Source organism: Aotus nancymaae, unplaced genomic scaffold (genome assembly GCF_030222135.1).
Source record: "Aotus nancymaae isolate 86718 unplaced genomic scaffold, 86718_ANA_hifiasm-v0.15.2.pri h1tg000079l, whole genome shotgun sequence".
Lineage (NCBI taxonomy): Eukaryota > Metazoa > Chordata > Mammalia > Primates > Aotidae > Aotus > Aotus nancymaae.
Genome location: NW_026988494.1, coordinates 18,224,744 through 18,244,962, shown reverse-complemented (window position 1 = coordinate 18,244,962; position 20,219 = coordinate 18,224,744). Strand labels below are relative to the sequence as shown.

Genomic DNA, 20,219 nt, shown 5'->3' with positions numbered 1-20,219 from the left:
TTATGGAAAGTAATTATAAAACTTCTTAGTTCTTTCATTCCTAAATACTCCCTTGAAACAAATTTTGTTGTTGTTTGTCTGCTATATTATTTCAGGAAGAGCAAAATAAAAATAAAATTAGCCTAATTAAAAAACAATTAACCTAACAGCTAATATTGGCCAGGACTAATTACACTCAAGGCTCTCTCCCAAGAATTTCACATGGAGCAACATTTCATCCTTCCAACAACCAGCAAGGGAAGGACCATTCGCTCCGTTTTCAGAGAAAGAGCTTGACTCACACAGAAGTTAGCTTGTCCACGGTCACATAGCAAGTAAAGGGCAGGGCAAAGCCAGGATGCAAAGCCACACAAGGCCACCTGGCTCCAAAGCCCCCGGGTAGAAGCCAGTGGGCCACCCTGGCACAGCAGCAGGACCTTCCTGGAGCCAGACAGCAGTGGGGAGACTGCTCTGCCATACCTTGCCTCTCGCCTCCACTTCCTGCCCTGGGCTTTTCAGCAGCCCTGAGCACCACTTCTTCAGGGGACCGTCAGTGGAGAGAGGACAGGCTTAAGTTCATTTTTTACATAAATGTTTTTGGTGTTAAAACTTCCCAAATAAGGCCAGGTATGGTGGCTCATGCCTGTAATTTCAACACTTTAGGAAAAGAGGCTGAGGTGGGAGGATTGCTGGAGGCCAGATGTTTGAGAACAGCCTGGGCAACATAGTGAGACCCTGTCTCTATATAAAATTACAAAAAAAGAAAAAAGTTGGGCATGGTTGTGTGTACTTGTAGTCCCAGCTACTTGGGAGGCTGAGGCAGGAAGATGGCTTGAGGTCAGAAGTTTGAAGCTGAAGTGAGGTCTGATCATGCCACTACATTCTAACCTGAGCATAGAGTAAGACCTTATTTCTAAAAAATAGACTTCCTGAGTGAAAACATCTAATATTATGTTGCTATGTAATACTGACCAGAGCCTAACTATGGAAAATAAAATCTTAAGGTCATGGAAGACATATGTCTTTTAAGTATCCATATTAGTAACATTCATTAATCAATTCAATTATGCTGGATTTTTCCCCTTGCTATATGCTTAGAAAAGAAGAAAAATGCACCTCTGTTCAAAAACTTGTAAGAATTCGAGGAAATTTTTAAAATCTTCAAATTTTAGGATGATTTTTATTTACAAAACAGATTGAGTCTTTTGTTTTACAAAAATTATTAAAAAATGACTTGACTCTTAAAAATAGAAATTGCTTCTCAGACTCTTGGGAACTACTTTTAAGCAACTGAGCAGTTAGAACTCAGATTGTTTTCTTCTTTGTAACAGCAACAATGACCACAGCTGTGTGCTACGTCAGTTACTGCTGTGTGTCTTCTCCTAAAATTACACAGTCCCGAGCTGTCTCTGGCAGAAAGGTCTCCACTCAGGTCAGAGTCTGAAGGAGCAAGATCTTCTCATTAATGCAGAACCTGTGCAGAACCACCATCAGATTCTCTCCACAGCGGGAGACCTGGCGCTCCATGGCCAGGCGAAAGTCCTCCTTCACGCCTTTGGTGATGCCTCGAGTTACCGTGTGGTGCCTGAGGTCAGTGACAGGGAAACAGACAAAGACCAGGGATTAGCACCAGCATCACTGATCACTGCTACTTGGGTAGGAATAAAACCTGCCCCATATCTAAGTATAAGTTAAGATATTTTTAAAAGAACAAAAGAATAGCTGCCACCAACCAAACGTTCCAGCCCGTTCCTTTTCAGAAAGACTTAAAACTAGTCAGACATCTTGCCCACTCTATAAAAGATTATTCCAAACATTTAATTGTCCAATAAAATGCTACCTGCTTTGCCTTTGAATCCTTGAAGCTCTGTTATGCTTCCCTACTGCTGTCTGGTACACAATTCAGTAACTTAGGGCCAAATGTGTCCAGTCCACACTGGCTACAAAGGGCTTGTGTCCAGCCAGGCCAGGAGGCCCTCCAGAAATAGCAGCAAGGAGGAAGGAGACCCGAATGAGCCCATCACGCAAGTGAGCCCCTCCCATGGCCCCTGCAGCTGGTGCTCCCAGAAAGGTTCAGGGCTCTTGCACAGCCGGGGTCACAAGCACATCTGTTTCCCCAGGACACCAGAATAGGGCAGCTCCTCTAAATGCTGTGCCCATCTAGACTCTCATGTGTTGGACAAAATGCAGAGGGAGCTGGGGTCCCGACACAGAATGTGGCACAGGTCAGGAGAGAGGCAGAATCTCTGAGGACCAGAAGCAGTGGACTACATGGTCATAGGCTGTCTGGCACTCAGGGGAGACCTGCACGTCTGTGGAAGGAGTGGTGGGGACACAGGCCAAAAAGGTCTCTACGCCCCAAAGGTTGTGCTTTAGAAAAAGAAATTACACATGAAATCCCAGGAAACAGAAGAAACAAAATGAAGAAAGGAAAAGAAAAACTGAGTAAAAGTCAGTTCAGTTAAGAGGAAGGGAGTTTTACCTACTAGTTCAGCAATTTGGTGGACTTAGACTAATAAGTCACCTCTGTTTCCCACCCTGCTGTCTAATTTCCCTTGCACAAAGTTATAAGGATTGAAACTGAAGATCTTTATGTCCCTGGGCAAGATAAAAGTGTTGAAATTAAAATGTTTCTGTTTTTAAAAACTTATATTAATTATCATATAAAGTAAGGACAACAGGAGTCACCAAGTTGTAAAATAACAGAAGGAAAAAAAATCCAGCTTTGTTACATAAGTAAAGCTATTACAGAATCTTCTGATGCTCATGAATGTTTTAAAGAGCTACCGGGGAAAGCAGCATGGAGTAAATGTGGCTTGGAGCAAATGTGCAGTTCTTTGTGAATCTCTCTTGTCAAGTCTGGGTGGGTAGCTCCATAGTTAGGACACAGCGTCAGTGATGTCCCACTGGGATAGATGTAAACCACTTATGCTGCCCTGAGATACTGCTCTTCTGGGTCCCAGGCTGCAACTTCAAACTGGGGCCCACCCTCTGACCAAGTGGAGGTTACTGGCATTTGCAGTTAGCTAAAGGCAAACGTTCCTTTTTTTCTTTTGAAATGGCGTCTTGCTCTGTCACCCAGGCTAAAGTGCAGTAGCATGATCTCAGCTCACTACAACCTCTGCCTCCCGGGTTCAAGCAACTCTCATGCCTTAGCCTCCCAAGTAGCTGGGATTACAGGGACGTGCCATGATGCCTGGCTAATAAATCCTGCTTTTAAAAGCACTAAAAATATAACTAAATATTATATTTAATGTAAATAAATAACTAAATGCTACATCCTGCAGATCAGGATCCAGTTGTATTATCTCCATATATAAAGAGTGGCACAACTCAGTTATATCTCTATTAGAGCCTCTATCACTCCAGTATGTTTGGATGAAGAAGAGAATTAGTAAGCTTTTGTGGTTTAAGAAAAGGATAAACCAGCTAATAAATGTGAAATTTTAGCCTATCACATAGTTTCAATTCAGAAAGGTAAGGTCTGAAAAAAACATCAGTAGCAGGAGGAAACCATACTTGTGCCTACTTAGATCCCAGGCAACTAATTGCTAATAGGACCATAATGACTGGTCACTCTTATGAATATCCACAAATAAAAACATACTTAAAATAAACGTCAGCATCTTTAAATATATATGACTGAAAGCCTTAAGGTTTTGTCAAAAGAGAATCATAGTGCACCTGAGCTAATGTGCACTGAATTGAATACAGTTTTATATAGCTTTCATTTTTTTTTCCAGATCCATAATGATTTTTAAATTGAACACAAACACACTGGCAACTTATGGAAAAAATAAGAAATGTTACAATATTACAACCAGATGGTTTGCCAAAATGCAGAACAAAGTAAAAAATAAATAAAGCATGAAAAAGAGCACTGAGGAACAAAGAGCTGAGAACCATGGGCAGTGAACATGTTGACAAACAGCACACTATGAGCGGGCGTTTATTCCACTTGGTACCTGTCAGCAGTCTGTATGCTGGGCTGAAGCACAGGTAAGAATTCCTGCTGCAGCAACCCCATGGGAGGGCTAGAAGGCCTTAAAAAAACAGCAAACAGCAGCATTCAAACACCCACACCGACTCACCCTGCACTGCAAAAACAACACTCCAGAGAAAATACACAAGACTGGAAGCAGACTAAACAGAAACTTGTTAACCTCAACAAGCCCCTGGCCATGGCTGGGTGTTTAAGGAGACTGGGGAGAAGCTAGCCAGCCCTCACTGCACCTGCTGCTGCTGGTGCATGTCCAGAGTCGTCTCAGTTCCTGGTCCCAGAGCTCAGCCCCCTTGTGATGTGGTATAAAAAGCGGCCAGGGAGGAAGAGGACGATGGAATGTAGTTGAATGGCAATAGGGGGCAGGGGCAGCCTTTGAGAAGACGCATTTTCAAAGCCAGCCTCTTTACTTTCCACTTTTCTCATGGTGTACCAGTCCCAGCATTCAGCTTGGTGATGTCTGGTAACCACCTTTAATAGGACTGCAGCCCCACTGGGGGGTTTTCCAAGAGGAGTAAAGGGTCTGGCAAAGTTTTTTCAAAAACGTATTGAGAACAGATGAGGGGAAAATAAGAGTCCGGGACCCATGGCTGTGCGGAATTCTGTAACAACAAAGATTTAGTGTATTAGCTGGCGATCACCTCATAGAACATTATCATTGACCCTATTCAGAGTATAAGTAGGACATTGTTTTCCATTTTAATCCATTCTAATACAACTAAGATACTGCATGTATCAGCATAGAAACATTTTTCTATTTTAAAATACTTAAGAGCAAAAGGTCTGTATAACAGATAAAGAGCTTCTACCTCCATTGAGTCAAGCACCGGGTGCCCTCACGTTGGTACTGTACCTGCTTGCATCCCAGATGCCACAGCTAAGGCGGACTCAGCCTTACCCCTGGGGAGGAGTGTACACTGCTCACAACATCTCTGCTACTCATCTGGAGGGACCACCCCAAAGGTCTGGAATGGCTTCAGAGAATTTGTTTGGAACCCGAAGGGAAAAGGAATTGACATTGTTTAATGAAGATTCCAACCATTCCTCAGTTAGGAAGAGCTCTCTGTCTTAAGCAGTGTGCTTCTACCATGTTAATTTAGGCATAAGTAATTAACCTTGAGTTTCACACAGTGAAGACTGGGCAAATCCCTACAAGGTCAGATTACTAGGGAATAATCCCTATTCTGGCTTCCAAACTGATGAAACTGCAGCTTTTCTAAGAGGCTTGTCTTCTATAGAAAGTTAGAAGAAAGTAAGGGTTATGCTGATCAATGTGGGAGAGCCTAGAGTTATCCCTTAAAAGTTAGAAGTGCATGATGGGTGTCCTTTACACAAACAGTTCCAAACACCCTTCCCTGTGATACTAGCTGGTACCCAACACTCCCCTGCTCTCATTCCTCATCCTAGGGATTGTCCACATGGACTTACGTCACTGTTCAGCTCAGTAAAAACTGGTAAAAGAAGAACGGTTCAGTACAATGAAGACTGAGGTTCAACTGTTGATTTTTTGACAATCCATCTCTCACACTTGCACAAACAGTTAAGCATTATCTAAGTAAAGTGATAGTCATCTGTAGCTTTAATCCTATCTACACAGACTTGGGTACCACTATGGCTGTCTCTATATTAATTCGTATGGTGACTCCTGATCAAAATTAACTAAACAGCTTTATTCAGGGTGTATTTGTATATCCAGTTTCAAAGTCTAGAAAACAAATCACAATACAAAAGGGGTTACCTGGACTCCCGTATCCAAAGGTAATCTTTATCCCCAAACACTGTTAAGAATATTTGGAACAACACAGTTATTCTTCCCATAGTTTTGATTCACAATCTTAGAAAAGTAAATGGAGATGGGAAGATGCCAGTCCTTGTCCATCCTGCTTAATAAGCAACCCAATGCAGAAAGGGCTCGTGTATTTTTAAAGAGAGCATTGTTCTTTTATTTTACAAGTTTATAATTTAATAACAATAAGATGAAGGGAAAAAAATAAAACTTAATCTTTCCATTCTTGAGAATGGATTCCACGAGACCCTATTCCTGCTAGACATAAAAAGAAATGTTTGTTATGCAGCAAATTACTAAGGTTACAGAAATCTAAAATGAACATTTCTTCTTTCCCTAGACATTTTTCTAAGACTATCAAGATAGAACAAGATGTGGTTTTGCTTTCAACAACTGAAAACTAGTTTCTTCCACAATTGAGGGAAAAAGAAAAAGGTCTGTAGCTTTAGCGGTACTTCCTTCTCGCTCAGGGTTCGGTCTCTTGGAGAAACTCTAACACTGACTTACAGACACACTGAATGTGCAGGAAGCAAAGGAGGAAGTATGAAAATAAAACTTCACGTGGCATTTACAGCAGAGAGGATATATTACCCAAACTACAATGAGGATTGAAGGAGAGAAGCAAGATTTATGAGCTATTTAAAAATCATAAATGGTCACTAATTTGGCATTTTCATCTGGGCGAACCCGGAATTTTAGTAACATCCTGTGGCTGAGGGGAGGATGACGGAGACCAACCACTGGCCCGTCATTTCTTGACAGGTGTGTTCTCAGAGGCACTACACCTGGCTATTTTATTAATACTTTGTATTATGTAAGTAATGAGGATTGCACAGGAGGGCTTCATAGATAGTTTATAAATAAAAAGTCTATAGTTTTTTCTAAAGAATTTTTCTAACCCGGCACAATTTTAATTAAGTACAGCTTTTTTTTTTTGAGGTGGAGTTTTGCTCCTTGGCCAGGCTGAGTGCAATGGTGCTATCTTGCCTCACTGCAGCCTCCGTCTCCCGGGTTTAAGCAGTTCTCCTGCCTCAGCCTCCTGAGTAGCTGGAATTACAGGCACCTGCCACCATGCCCAGATTAATTTTTTTTTTTTTTCTGTATTTTTAATAGAGATGGGGTTTCACCGTGTTGGCCAGGCTGGTCTCTAAGTCCTGGCCTCAGGTGATCCACCAGCCTCCGCTTCCCAAAGTGCTGGGATTGTAGGCGTGAGCTACCTCGCCCGGCCACTCAGCTGTTCTTAATTAAAGGCACTCTATGCCTAATCAGAAACTTACAGAATCACCCTGTAAATTTTTTAAAGGAAAAGATATCATGAATGAGACTTTTGTCTGTGAAAAAGTTGCAAATGTGACAAAAATACCCCAATTTAAGCAAAGTGTTTGAGAAATGTAGTTAAGGAAATGCAAGTCTTTCAAAAGGTACCCAGAATCAAACTGACTGTGAAAACGGAGACCAGGTTCAAAGTCCTTTGTATTAAATTTTTGATAGGTATAGACATTTACAAATACTTAATACAAAGACACAAAAGGTGAGCACTCAGCATGGAAGAGCAAAAGACAGCATACTTACTTGATCAGCATTCCTTGGTTGGGTAGTAATTCCAGATGAATTTTCCCACCTTCCTGAGTTCTCAAGTAGGCAAATTCCTCCAGCATATCAATATCTGCAGGCCAGATCAGGTTAACCACATGTAAAAAAATGGTGCCAGTTCTCTCTGATGAGGAAATGGGGTCTCGGCAATTGAATAACTTGCCCATCACCATCCCACTATCTGCAGACTCCATATTTGAACCTAGATCTGTCTGATTCCAAAACCTGATTCTTTTTTTTTTAAAGACAGAGTTTTGCTTTTGTTGCCCAGGCTGGAGTGCAATGGCGCAGTCTCGGCTCACCACAACCTCTGCCTTCCAGGTTTGAGCGATTTTCCTGCCTCAGCCTCCTGAGTACCTGGGATTACAGGCACCTGCCACCATGCCAGGCTAATTTTATATTTTTAGTAGAGACGGGGTTTCTCCATGTTAGTAAGGCTGGTCTCGAACTCCCAACATCAGGTGATCTGCCCACCTTGGCCTCCCAAAGTGCTGGAATTATAAGTGTGAGCCACCGCACCCAGCCTCCAAAACATGATTCTTATACCCACCAAACTCCCTTGTACAGATAATTCTTGGCATGAGACATGCCAGGCTAAAGGGCATGAGGACATGTTTTCCATATGGATAATAATTAAATACTATATGGTCGCAAGAGCAAAATTGTTTTGTTTTCTTAATAAGAAATGAGAGACGTGGCAAGAGTAGGGAGGATCATTTGGTGTTACAGAACATGAAATTCTTAAAAATAAAATGACTACTTCTTCATAGCTGGGGTGCAAGGATTTTTAGATGCATCAGGGGAGGAAGCTTCTGCAAGTTACCCAAATTTTATGCAAAATGTCAATGACATTCATATATGCATTTTTCTAGTGAAAAATTATGTAACTTTCATCAGATTCTCAAAAGATATGTGTCCTAAAAAAGGTTAAAAACTATTATTTTGGTCTGGCAGGGTAGTGCAGGCCTGTAGTCCTAGCTACTCAGAAGGCTAAGGCAGGAGGTCTCTTGAACCCAGGAGTCTGAGGCTGTAGTGTGCTATGATCCTGCCAGGATACTTGAGCCTGGGTGACACAGCAAGACCCTGACTCTAAAAAAATAAAATAAAAACTGGCCAGGTGCAGTGGTGCACACCTGTAATCCCAGCACTTTGGGAGACCGAGGTGGGTAGATCACAAAGTTAAGAGATGGAGACCATCCTGGCCAACATCGTGAAATCCTATTTCTACTAAAAATACAAAAATTAGCTGGGCGTGGTGGTGTGGGCCTGTAGTCCCAGCTACTCGGGAGGCTGAGGCAGGAGAATCACTTGAACTTGGGAGGTGGAGGTTGCAGTGAGCCAAGATCACACCACTACACTCCAGCCTGATGACAGAGTAAGACTCCGTCTCAAAAAAAAAAAAAAAAAAAAAAAAAATTAAAAAGATTAAATAAAAAAATAAAAACTATTGCTGTGAGCACCTGAACAAGAATATCATTTATATTCCTTGCAATTCAAAAATAATTGGTAAGATAAGCAATGAAGAAGTAAAAACACTCAAACTGATAAATAACCTTTAATTCAAAGGTCTTTCCCTAATAAACAGTGTGAAGTAGAGCATTACCTAACATTAGAAGCAGCTCTTGGGCTGTGCAGCATCTTTGGTGGGTACTCATTGGGAGATAAGACAGCTGTGGCAGGGTGCCCTAACAAGAGATTGCAGGGCACAGCCACTGTCCCGAGGCCACAGGAGGCATGCTTTTGATAAGATGGAAGAAGAGGAACTATTAATATTATATCCATGGCTAAACCGGCCAAGCTGGACCTATCAGCAACCTGTAGGCTATTACTGTAGGCATCTTGGCCTTCTTAGAAGCCAGCTAGCAGTGGATGGAAGAGGTTTGTGAGATTCCCAATTCTTGAATCATGTCTTTTACAACTTTCACAAGATCAACTGCCACAGCCCTGGTTTTAATCCCCATTCCTTCTCTTCCCCCCCCAAAATAGAAAAAATCATTATTTCTATCCAGAATGGTTCATTCAGTTTTGAACATGTATTCATTCTAAAGAAAATCAGAATGTGTTATGCTTAAACAAGAAAAAAGGATACTTGTAACGTAATTGAAAAAATTCTCATATTGGAAATTTCCTTGTTGGCAAATTTTATTGACAGCTTTCAGGAAAAGGTTCTCGCCCCGTGGCCACTCTTGCTGAAGCAGTACAATCACATGCCCCAGCGCCATGTCATCTCTGTTGTCTGTGAAAGCTCTAAGCTGCAGTACAAAGATTTATACAAGACAGAAGGAAAAGAAAGTCACAGGGTTATCTGAAATACACCAAACATCACTTTCTGAAAACATGATCTATATGCAAATGTGTGATAAAGGTCATTAGAGTAAGAAGGAAACAAAGGGGTAACGAAATGGCTGGTAAACATCACAGCTGCCTTCTAAGCAGGGTGGATTCTAACCATCTTTGGTTAGAAGCCTCAGGCTCCCTCTGGGCTGTGCACAGCTGCTGGCAGTGTGTGTAGATGGGAGTTAGACACAGGTGGGCCTGAAGCTTTTGCATATGGGTAGAGAACATTGATTCATCCTGCGTAACGGAGAAATGAATCTGGAGATTTCTTTGAAGGGGAGCAGATGGGAGTAGAAGGCGGGCAAGAGCCATCCAGGAGAGGGCTATTCGGAGAGAACATGGGACTGGGGAGAAAGAAAGGCAGTGAGCTACAAGGAAATAAGCACTAGCGTGAACTAGAGAAATGGTCAAAGGAGGTTTTGTTTTAAATGAGCGATTATGCCTAAAATCACACTTTATATTTTTTTCTGTTGTCCCAAGTGATAGGGATGAGGAGTTAAGTCTGGGAGTTACTGCACTGAAGTGGAGACCCAATATTTTACTCTCTGGTCGACAAACCTTGAAACAATTAAGCCTCCCTGCTCTAAGGCTCTGTTCTCTACCTGCAGTCAAGGGCCCTGGTGTTCTTTCAAGTCCTAGAACTTTCCCAACACTGTTGGGCTGTTACTGGTGTTGATCTCAACACCTAACATGCTTCATCTAGCACATATTTACAATGACAAACTCATTATCCCTCTGTGAATCCAACCGCAATTTGTATTCTCTTTCTTTGTAGGTAATATACTTATATTCATAAAATATTTACTGAACACTACAACAGTCCAGGTTATTTGCATATCTGTCCCACTATTACACTTTTCGAGGATGGGGAGAATTTCCTACTTCTCTTTGCCTACTGCAGTCACTATTTAATTAAGATTTGTTAATTACTAGCCCATGAGCTTTTCTAACCATACTGGCCTGCCCTTGAAAGTACTAAACTAACAATCCTTAACAAGGCTCTCACGTTTTCAAGTCATAAGAATAATATTTGAAATTAAATTTTTTTCAAGCTCATCAAGTTTAAGCTTACCTTAAAACAGGCTAACATTAAATGCAGGCAGTATGGCATGATAGCCTTGCTGGTACAAGGCAGGAGCTTCAGATCCAAACCTAACAGAAGTCCACAATGTTATGTTAATGTTCATTATTATCAAAGAAAATGGCTTTGAAAGGCAAATGTTTACGATATTTTCATTAAAAACAAAAACAAAAACAAGAAAACAAAAGGATACACAACTGTCACATGAATTCAATTATAGTTGAAACACAGTTATACTTTATGATGGTGAAATTGGCTTTTGATAGTCTCTAGATTTCATTTATCGATATTCTTTCCTAAACTTGTTTATATACTTTTAATGATAAAATATTTTAAATATACAAAAAATTATATAGAGAGGCTATGATAAACACTGGTGTGCTTACCACTCAGCTTCATGAAATGTTAATATTTTAATTTTAAACAATTCTAACATAAATAATCACAAAATCAGTTAAAGCCTATCATGTATCCTTCTCTGATCCCATTCTCTTCCATCCCAGGGGTAGCCGTAATTCTGAAGGCAGTGGTGGTCATTCCTGTGAATATTACACACTTCTACCACAGAAGTTTGTATTTATAAACAACACTGGATTGTTTTGCATGCTTTCAGTCTAGTATATAAATGGTGTCATAGTGTATGTATCCTTCTGCAAATTGCTTTTTCTACTCAACTTCATGTGGTTCAGATTTATCAATTGATCGATATCAATACATGTAGCTCCCGTTCATTCATTTTCAGTGTCATATAGTATTCTGTTGTCTACATCTATCGTAAATGATGCATCCATTCTTTTTATGGTGGAGGCTGACATTTTCAACTTTTCACTATTACCATGTTAAATATACATTCTTACATATTCTTGTACATTTATGGAAATAACTGTAAGCAATGGCTTTCAAAGCAAGATCCCAATCTTTTCTTTATGGTCTGTGTTCTTTATGGCTGCTATCTTTCTCTACTCACAGGCAAGTAGCAAGAAATAAATACATTTTTTACATGGGATCCTGTACACACATACTTACATAATGTGATATATCCAAAACAAAAGGTGCATTAAATAATAGTCTCTCTTCTTATCTGAGATGTCTTTTAAAAATATTATTAAATCCTATCTCATTGCAAAAGAAAAACTGGGGTTGAAAGTCATGACCCAGTAAATGACAAATAGCTTGAAAAACATTAATCTAAGGTATATAACTACGAGGCAAGGTAGATATAATAATTTGGTAATTAATGTGAAGTTGGTTTCCAGAATGGTTGCACGACTTTGTACACCTTCCAGAAGCACATGGGCGCTGTGTTCCTTCACATCCTAACGGTCATTATTATCTCTTCAATTTTTGCATTCTGATGTGTGTGAAATGGTAGGTTACTGTTTTAATCTGAATTGCCCATATGACTAAAGGTTGAGAATCTTTTCAAATAGTTTTTGGCCACCTGGATTTCTGTTCCCATGAATGTGTCGTTCCTGTCCTTTGCCTATTTTTCTATGGGGGTTTGTTAATTGCTTCCTATTGGTCTGAAGGAGCTCTTTCAAAACTCTGGATACTAAGTTTTTGTTGATTTTATGTGATAGAGAATTTTCTGGCAGTCTATGGCTTATCTTTTCACTTTGACTGTAATAGCCGTTGTTGGTATTTTAATTTTAATGTGATCAAATTTACTAATCTTTCTATTTTTAAATTTTCTTCTAAAAGTTTAGAAGTTTTGGAGTTTTTGCTTTCACATTTCAACCTTAAAATTTAGAGGATGTCTATGTAGTGTGAAGGAGGGGGAATCTTATTATTTTATTGTCATTTTTTACATTTGGAAAACAAACTGTTCTAGTGCCACTTACTGAATAAATTCATTCTTCCCCCACTGAATTTATTCATTCTTCCCCCACTGAATTTTAATGTCATCTATTTCTCAGTTTTCTATGCTGTTCCACTGGTCAATCCCTGTGCCAATACTACTCTATCTTAATTACTAAAACTTGGAAATAAGTCTTGATGTCACCTAGGTCACTCTTATCCACCTAATTGGTTTCTGGAAGGTGTATAAAGTCATGGAAATTAAGTTAGCACTACCAAGTTGAACATGTCATTATCTAATAATTATAAACCTTGCCTCTTACTTGTACACCTGAGATTAGGGTTTCTCAAGCTGTGAATCTTCATCTACGGGGTCATGAGTTTCAACCACAAACTTTCTGTTTTGCAGAAATACTTAATTTTCGAAGAAGCCTGGGCTAGATTTTTTTTTTAACCATTTGTTATAGAAAACTTAAAACATATACAAAGTAATCTGCTCTAGCAGAATTGGTTGAAAAGTCTTTCCTTTCTCTATTGAATTACTTTGATGCCTTCACTGAAAATCATTTGATCAATATGCAGGTCTATTTCTGGATCCTCCATTCTTATATCAATATTTTGTCACTGTCTTGATTATTATGCTTGTATATTAAATCTTGTTATTATGTAGTATAAGTCACTTGTGTCTTTTGTAGAACTGTTTTGACTGTTCTAGATTATATAATATTTTCACTGACATTTTAGAATCACTTTGTGAACTTCTACCAAAAAACCTCCAAAAACCATAAAGTCTGCTGTAATTTTGGTTGAAATTGTATCTAATCTATAGATACATTAGGGGAGAAATGGCACCATAATAATAATCGAATTTTCTGATCTAGAAACATGATCTGTCCATTTTCAAAAATCTTTAATTTTTCTCAGAAATGTTTTGTGATATTCAAAGTGGAGGTTTTGCACATTTTTCGTTAAATTTACCTCTAAATATTTTATGGGTTTTTTTTGATGCTATTAGAAACAGTATCTTAAAAAATTCATTTTCTAACTGCTTATTAATAGCATATAAATTGAACTGAGTTTTTTATACACTAAAATGTCTTGGAAATTTTTTTTTTCTTTTTTGAGACAAGGTCTCACTCTGTCACCTAGGCTGGAGTACAGTGGAACAATCTTGGCTCACTGAAATCTCTGCCTCCCAGATTCAAGTGATTCTCCCACCTCAACCTCCTTAGTAACTGGGATTAAAGGTGTGTGTCACTACATCTGGCTAATTTTTGTATTTTTAGTAGAGATGGGATTTTACTATGTTGGCCAGGCTTGTCTCAAATTTCTCGTCACAAGTGATCCACCTGCCTCGGCCTTCCGAAGTGCTGGGATCAGAGGCATGAGCCACCACGCCCAGCCTTGGGAACTTGTCAGATTCCCTCAAGTGTTCTACATAGCCAAATATGTAACTGTGCTGGTTTCTTGAGACAGGGAAACCTTTTCTCTGTTGCTAGGCTGGAGTGAAATGACATAATCATAGCTCACCATAGCCTTGACCTCCTAGGCTCAAGCAGTCCTCCTGCCTCAGCCTGCAGAGGGTAGCTGGAACTAAAGGTGCACACCACTAAGCTTGGCTAATTTTTAATTTTTTTGTAGAGATAGGATCTCACTTTGTTGCCCATGGTGGTTTGAGCTCCTAGGCTCAAGTGATCCTCTTGCTTCAGCCTCCCAAAGTGCTTGGATTACAGGCGTTAAGTTATCATGCCCAGCCAAAACATGTAACTGTGAATAAAGGTAGTCATATCTGTGAATAGTCTTTTAAATCTTTATGCCTTTATTCACTTTTCTTGCGTGCTGTACTGCCTAGAGTTTCCAGAATATTGAACAGAAGTACTGAGAGCAGACATCCTTGCACAGTTTCTAATCTTAGTGGGAAAAAGCGTTCGATATTTCACAGTTAAGTTTGATGTTAAAAAATAGTTTCCTTCTATTCCTAGTTTGCTAAGATTTTTGTTATCATGAAGTGATATTAAATTCTGTCTGTATCTACTAAGACAGTCATGATTTTTCTCCTTCTATCTGCTAATGAAGTGAATTACACTGATTTTTATATGTTCAAACACCTATGCATTCCTGGAATACTTGGTCATAATACATTGTCCTTCTATATTGCTGTATTCAGTTTGCTAATATTTTGTTAAGGATTTGGCACCTATTATAGTTCATGAAGGATACTGGCCTTTAAAGTTCTTTTCTTGTGATACTCTTGCTTGGTTTTGCTATCAGGGTTATTGTGTCGGCCTTAAAAAAATGAATTAGGAATCTTCCTCTATTTTCTGGTTAGAGTTTGTGTAGAATTGGCACTATTTCTTCCTAAATTCTTGATAGAATTCACCAATGAAGCAATTTGGAACTGAATTCTTTATGGAAGGTTTCTGATAACAAATTTAATTTCTTTAATAGCTAAAGGAACATTCTCTCTCTTTCTCTCTCTGTCTGTCTCTTTCTTTCTTTCTTTCCACAGTGTCTTGCTTTGTTGCCCAGGCTACAAGTGCCATGCTGTGATCTCAGCTCACTGCAACCTCTGCCTCCCAGGTGCAAATGCTTCTCCCACCCCAGCCTCCAGAGTAACTGAGACTATGCACACCCAGCTAATCTTTGTATTTTTAGTAGAGACAGCATTTCACCATGTTGCCCAGGCTGGTCTCCAACTTCTAGGCTCAAATGATATGCCCGCCTTGGCCTCCCAAAATGCTGGGATTACAGTGTGAGCCACTGTTCCCAGAATGTTCTGATTTTCTATTTCATTTTTGTGTCAATTTTGGTAAACTGTGTTTTTAAGACACTTTTTCATTGCATCTAAGTTGCTGAGTTTATTGGCATAAAGCTTTTCATAATGTATTCTTTTAGGGTCCTTTTGATTTCAGTAGGATCTGTAATGACATTCCCTTTTTCATTTCCGATACTGGTAATTTATGTTCACTTTCCCCTGATCGATCTTGTTAGTGGGTTATCAATTTTATACATTTTTCAAAAAAACCTTCTAGTGTTATTAATATTCTCTATTTTGTTTTCTATTTCACTGATTTCTGCCCTTAGCAGTACTCTTTCAAGTCATCTATTTTCTTCAGGTTTAATTTATGTATCTTTTTCTAACAAACTTACATCAGTTGTACATTTCATTTTTCAAGCAACATGAAGCTTGAGCTGAAGCTCAGAATAGTTTCAGAGGGATGTGCTGACAGATACCCCCTAATTAATCATCTACACATTTTCCTAGAATTGTAAAGACAGGAAGAAGAATTCACTGAAATTCGTCAAAGAGATAACAAACTCAGGAAGTGAAGACAGCTTTAGAAGAAAGACATTTACAGCTGCTCATGAAATCAGAGCCAAGGAAAAACTTGGAAAGGGATTAACTTTTTATACAATTTGGCAAGCCCTGCAGCAGTATTATCTCATTAGGAACTATAAACATTGTTCAGCCTTGGTTCCTAAAACTATTTTTCTTTTCTTTTTAAATTTTTTTAAGAGATAGAAGTCTCACTACATTGCCCAGGCTGGTCTCAAACTCCTGGGCTCAAGCTATCCTCCTGCCTTGACCTCCAACTAGCTGAGATTATAAGGGTCAGCCACCACCGTGCCTGGCTTTTAAGCTATTTTTACAAAATCATAATAAAACATGTCACTGTACCTTTTCTAAATTTAGGCTTTATTTTTGTGGGTTCCTCCTGGGATTTGCCTCCATCTTGAATGGGGAGTACCATGTAGCACATCAAATCGAGGACTTTTTCACATGTCATCTAAAGCAGAAAAGACCAAAAGGAACTAACTTGAAGCTTTCTGAACTGAAATCAAATAAACAAAGTACCAAAATATTTGCAGCGTACAGTCAGGCAATGTGTACATGGAGGTCTGTATTTCTTTCTCTTTATGTGATCATTACTTGCTCAACAGTGAATACAGATCACTACTTGTTCAACAGTGAACAATAAGACTCAATCTATGTACTAGACCTTTGAGGGAACAATAACCTATTCTTTGCTATTAAAAAACAAAGCTTAAAAATTAACCAAGCATTGAGTACTGAGGTGTTCAACAGCACCGCAGCAGCCAAAAGAAAGATGTCCCTGCCCAAAAAGACACTGACTAACACACTGCATAGAAAAACTAACAATAAAATATGTAGCAGAAGTCTAAGGGGTATGATATAGAGCATAACCTAAAACGCAGGAGAAAAGACACACAGGTGAAACTAGCAGGAAAAGCTTCAGGCAGGAAAGTTATCTTGTCCTAAGCCTTAAAGAGAAGGATTTGGAATGCAGAAAAGAGGCCTTTAGAGCAGGAGAGGAAGACGGGGGGAAGGGCTGTGTATGGGTTTAGGTGATTTGCCTGAGGTCCAGAGGTTTAGTCTGGGACACAGATGAGATGCTGGACGGATGCAGTGCTGGTGGAGGAGAGGCGCTTTGACTGCCTCTGTGCAGGCTGGCCTTGATCCAGACACTGCATCACCACTCCGTTGCTACCTACTCCAATTCGAACAACAATCAATTCCATGCAATGAGCCTTTTCTCTGTGTCAGCAAACCCTTTCGTTATCTCCATTTGCCAGATAAGAAAGTGGAGTTTATTTATTTTCCTTTTATGCAAAAAGCCAGAGACTTCTCTGGGTCTCCAGGTAATTTTTTTTTTCTTTAAGTTCAGGGATACATGTGCCAAACGTTTGATGTGTTACATAAACATGTGCCATGATGGTTTGCTGCATCTATCAACCTGTCATCTAGGTTTTAAGCCCTGCATATATTAGGTATTTGTCCTAATGCTCTCTCTCTCCTTGTCCCCACCCCCCAACGGGACCCAGTGTGTGATGTTCCCCTCCCTGTGTCCATGTGTTCTCACTGTTCAACCCCCGGAAGTGGAGCTTTAAACCCATGCTTCCCAACTCTTTTCACGTTGTGGCCCACCCTGAAAGTAATCTGTGTGAGCCTGGTCAGGGTTGGCAGCAGTTGACCCTGGGTGGCCCACGCAGCCCTAGGTCATGGCTGACTGCCCGAAAGGCTGCAGGATCCATATATTGGCACCTCTAGAACTCACCTATGCCCACAGGGTTGTGAAGCTCTAGTTTAGAGACGGGCAGCCTGGGAGTTCAGAACTTGAAGGTGGACAGGCCTGGGTGAGGGAACCTGACAACGTCACAGAGCTAGCCAAGACTTGCACTCCAGAGCTATGAGCTGCCATTTTCAATGCCCATCTCCAGCCAATCTTTTCTACAAATCTTTCCTTGACTCTTTGGACCCAACAAAGAAAGCACCCTTCCCCGAATGCCTATTGTGCCTATGACTGAGGCCTACCAATTAATATTTGATTTTTAATTGACTTACACCTCATACTTTTTTCCCTAACTCAAACCATATGCCCCTGAATGCAGGGATCCCATATTCCCCACACCCTACTTTTACTCCTCACTCAACAGCGGGGTGCAACACTGAGCACCCAGAAAGCCAGTACTTCATTTAAGTGGAATGATGAAAGCAGTGTATTAGAAAGCAATGACCATACTTTTATAGGGTTGGAAAAAGGGTTATAGGCCAAAAACTTAAAAGGCATGGATTAAGGTGGTGACAATAGAAATACAAAGTAATATAGGAAAGAGATCAGTATCACACTGTTAGAATCAAAAGGGTTAGCTAGAGTAAGAGTCCACCATGACTGGAAAGTTTTGTGTCTAAGGGCCAGTACTATGATTTAAACATCTGTGTTCCCACCAAAATTTGTGTGTTGAAACTGAACCCCCAATCTGAGGGTATCAGGAGGTACAGCCTTTGGAAGTTGAGTAGATGATGAGAGCAAAACCGTCATGAATGGGATTTGTGTCCTTATCAAAGTGACCCTGGAGTGCTCTCTTGTCCCTTCTATGAACCAGGAAGCAGGACCTCAGCAGACACTGAATCTGCTGATGCCTTGTTCTTGGACTTCCCAGCCTCCAGAACTGTGAAAAATAAATTCCTGTTGTTTACAAGGCTCTCCTTTTATGGTATTTGGTTATAGCAGCCCAAGCAGACTAATACAGCTAGAGAACTAAGGACACTTACATCTGGACATATTGAGTCTGGGCTAAAGATGGGAAGTCAAGAATCACGTTAAGTCTGACACTGCCTATCGGCCTAATAGTGATGTACTCAGAGGTTGGAACTAAGCTCTCAAAGGGAAGAAGTTTGTCTTGTTTAATTAAATCTACTAGTTTATATTCCCTGCTACAATGAAGTAGTACATGGTGTAGCTAACTCTACATGAGAGATATATATTGGTGTGAGTAAATATGTACTGCCTTTTAAGTTCTTAAAAGGAATTAATTAAAACTTAGAATTAAGTAATCGATAGATAATATATAAATAGTGGTGGAAAGGCATTTTCAATTTTGAATGCACATACTCCACACATTCTCCAATTGTTCCTTTCTAAAAATCATCATGACAAATTATTAATCATATTTCAGAGTTCAAGTTAAAAAAAATTTAGCGTTTTTTTTTTGAGATGGAGTCTTTTTTTTTTTGCTCTTGTTGTCCAAGCTGGAGTGTAATGTCCACCTCCCAGGTTCAAGTGATTCTCCTGCCTTAGCCTCCCAAGTAGCTGGGATTACAGGCACCCACCACCATGCCCAGCTAATTTTTGTATTTTTAGTAGAGACCGGGGTTTCACCATGTTGGCCAGGATGGTCTCAAATTCCTGACCTCGATCCGCCCACCTCAGCCTCCCAAATTGCTGGGATTACAGGCGTGAGCCACGGCCCCTGGCCAAAAAATTTTGGGTTTTTAATCACAAAGTGATCAACAACACGTAGAGAGGTGGGAATAAATCCATTTGTTGTGTTATGTTGTGGCCTTGAATTTATACAGTCCTTGCACACACAACAACATGCTTATCGTTTTAATTGAATTCAAATATTTATTGCACTGTGGTAGGTGTAATGGAAGTTCAAAGATAAAAACACAGTCCCCACCCTGTAGTAGGCAGGGCTCAAAACCTCCTGGAGGAAACACACCCATTTATATATCTGCTCCTGCAACACCTCTATCAGCTGTTATGACTTCTTTTCTTTTTTTTTTTTAAACAGAGTCTGGCTCTGTCGCCCAGGCTGAAGTGCAGTGGCACAATCTTGGCTCACTGCAACCTCCACCTCCCAGGTTCAGGTGATTCTCCTGCCTCAGCCTTTCAAGTAGCTGGGATTACAGGCAACTGCCACCACACCCAGCTACTATTTGTATTTTAGTAGAGATGGGGTTTCACCATGTTGGTCAGGCTGGGCTTAAACTGCTGATCTAAAGTAATCTTCCTGCCTCGGCCTCCCCAAGTCCTGGGATTATAGCCATGAGCCACCACGCCCAGCCTGTTAATTACCATTTAAAGAGAGAATCTGAGGTTTGAGTAAGCTAAATATAAATCCTCCATTTCCCACTTAGTAATGGCCTTGTTTTTCCAAGTACAACAGAACAGGCAAGAGTGTAATAATAATAATGAAAAGAAAAATAATAAAAAGAAAAATCTTCCAATAAACGGAACAATGAACAAGAAACTTAAAAAGTACTGATGCCTCATTTCAGGGAAGTTGTAGTAAAGAGAAATTACGTAAAACAAAATCATTGTGATGTGATGTTCATTAGC

At 40.0% G+C, this 20,219-nt stretch overlaps 1 protein-coding gene across 2 annotated transcripts in view; it reads right to left on the bottom strand.

Annotated features, from left to right (window-relative positions):
• Nucleotides 1–1,139: 1,139 nt before the first annotated feature.
• Nucleotides 1,140–20,219, bottom strand: part of INTS10 (integrator complex subunit 10) — a 32,616-nt gene continuing 13,536 nt past the window's right edge. The window contains exons 13-18 of one of the 2 annotated variants that reach the window (XM_064368725.1): nt 16,253–16,361; nt 10,768–10,847; nt 9,448–9,610; nt 7,338–7,431; nt 3,945–4,022; nt 1,140–1,564 (exon numbers count right to left, since the gene is read on the bottom strand). In XM_064368725.1, coding sequence (XP_064224795.1) covers nt 1,408–1,564; nt 3,945–4,022; nt 7,338–7,431; nt 9,448–9,610; nt 10,768–10,847; nt 16,253–16,361 — 681 coding nt within the window. In that variant the 3' untranslated portion in view covers nt 1,140–1,407. The remainder of the gene's footprint in view (nt 1,565–3,944; nt 4,023–7,337; nt 7,432–9,447; nt 9,611–10,767; nt 10,848–16,252; nt 16,362–20,219) is intronic. The other variant, XM_064368726.1, reaches the window with a different exon arrangement.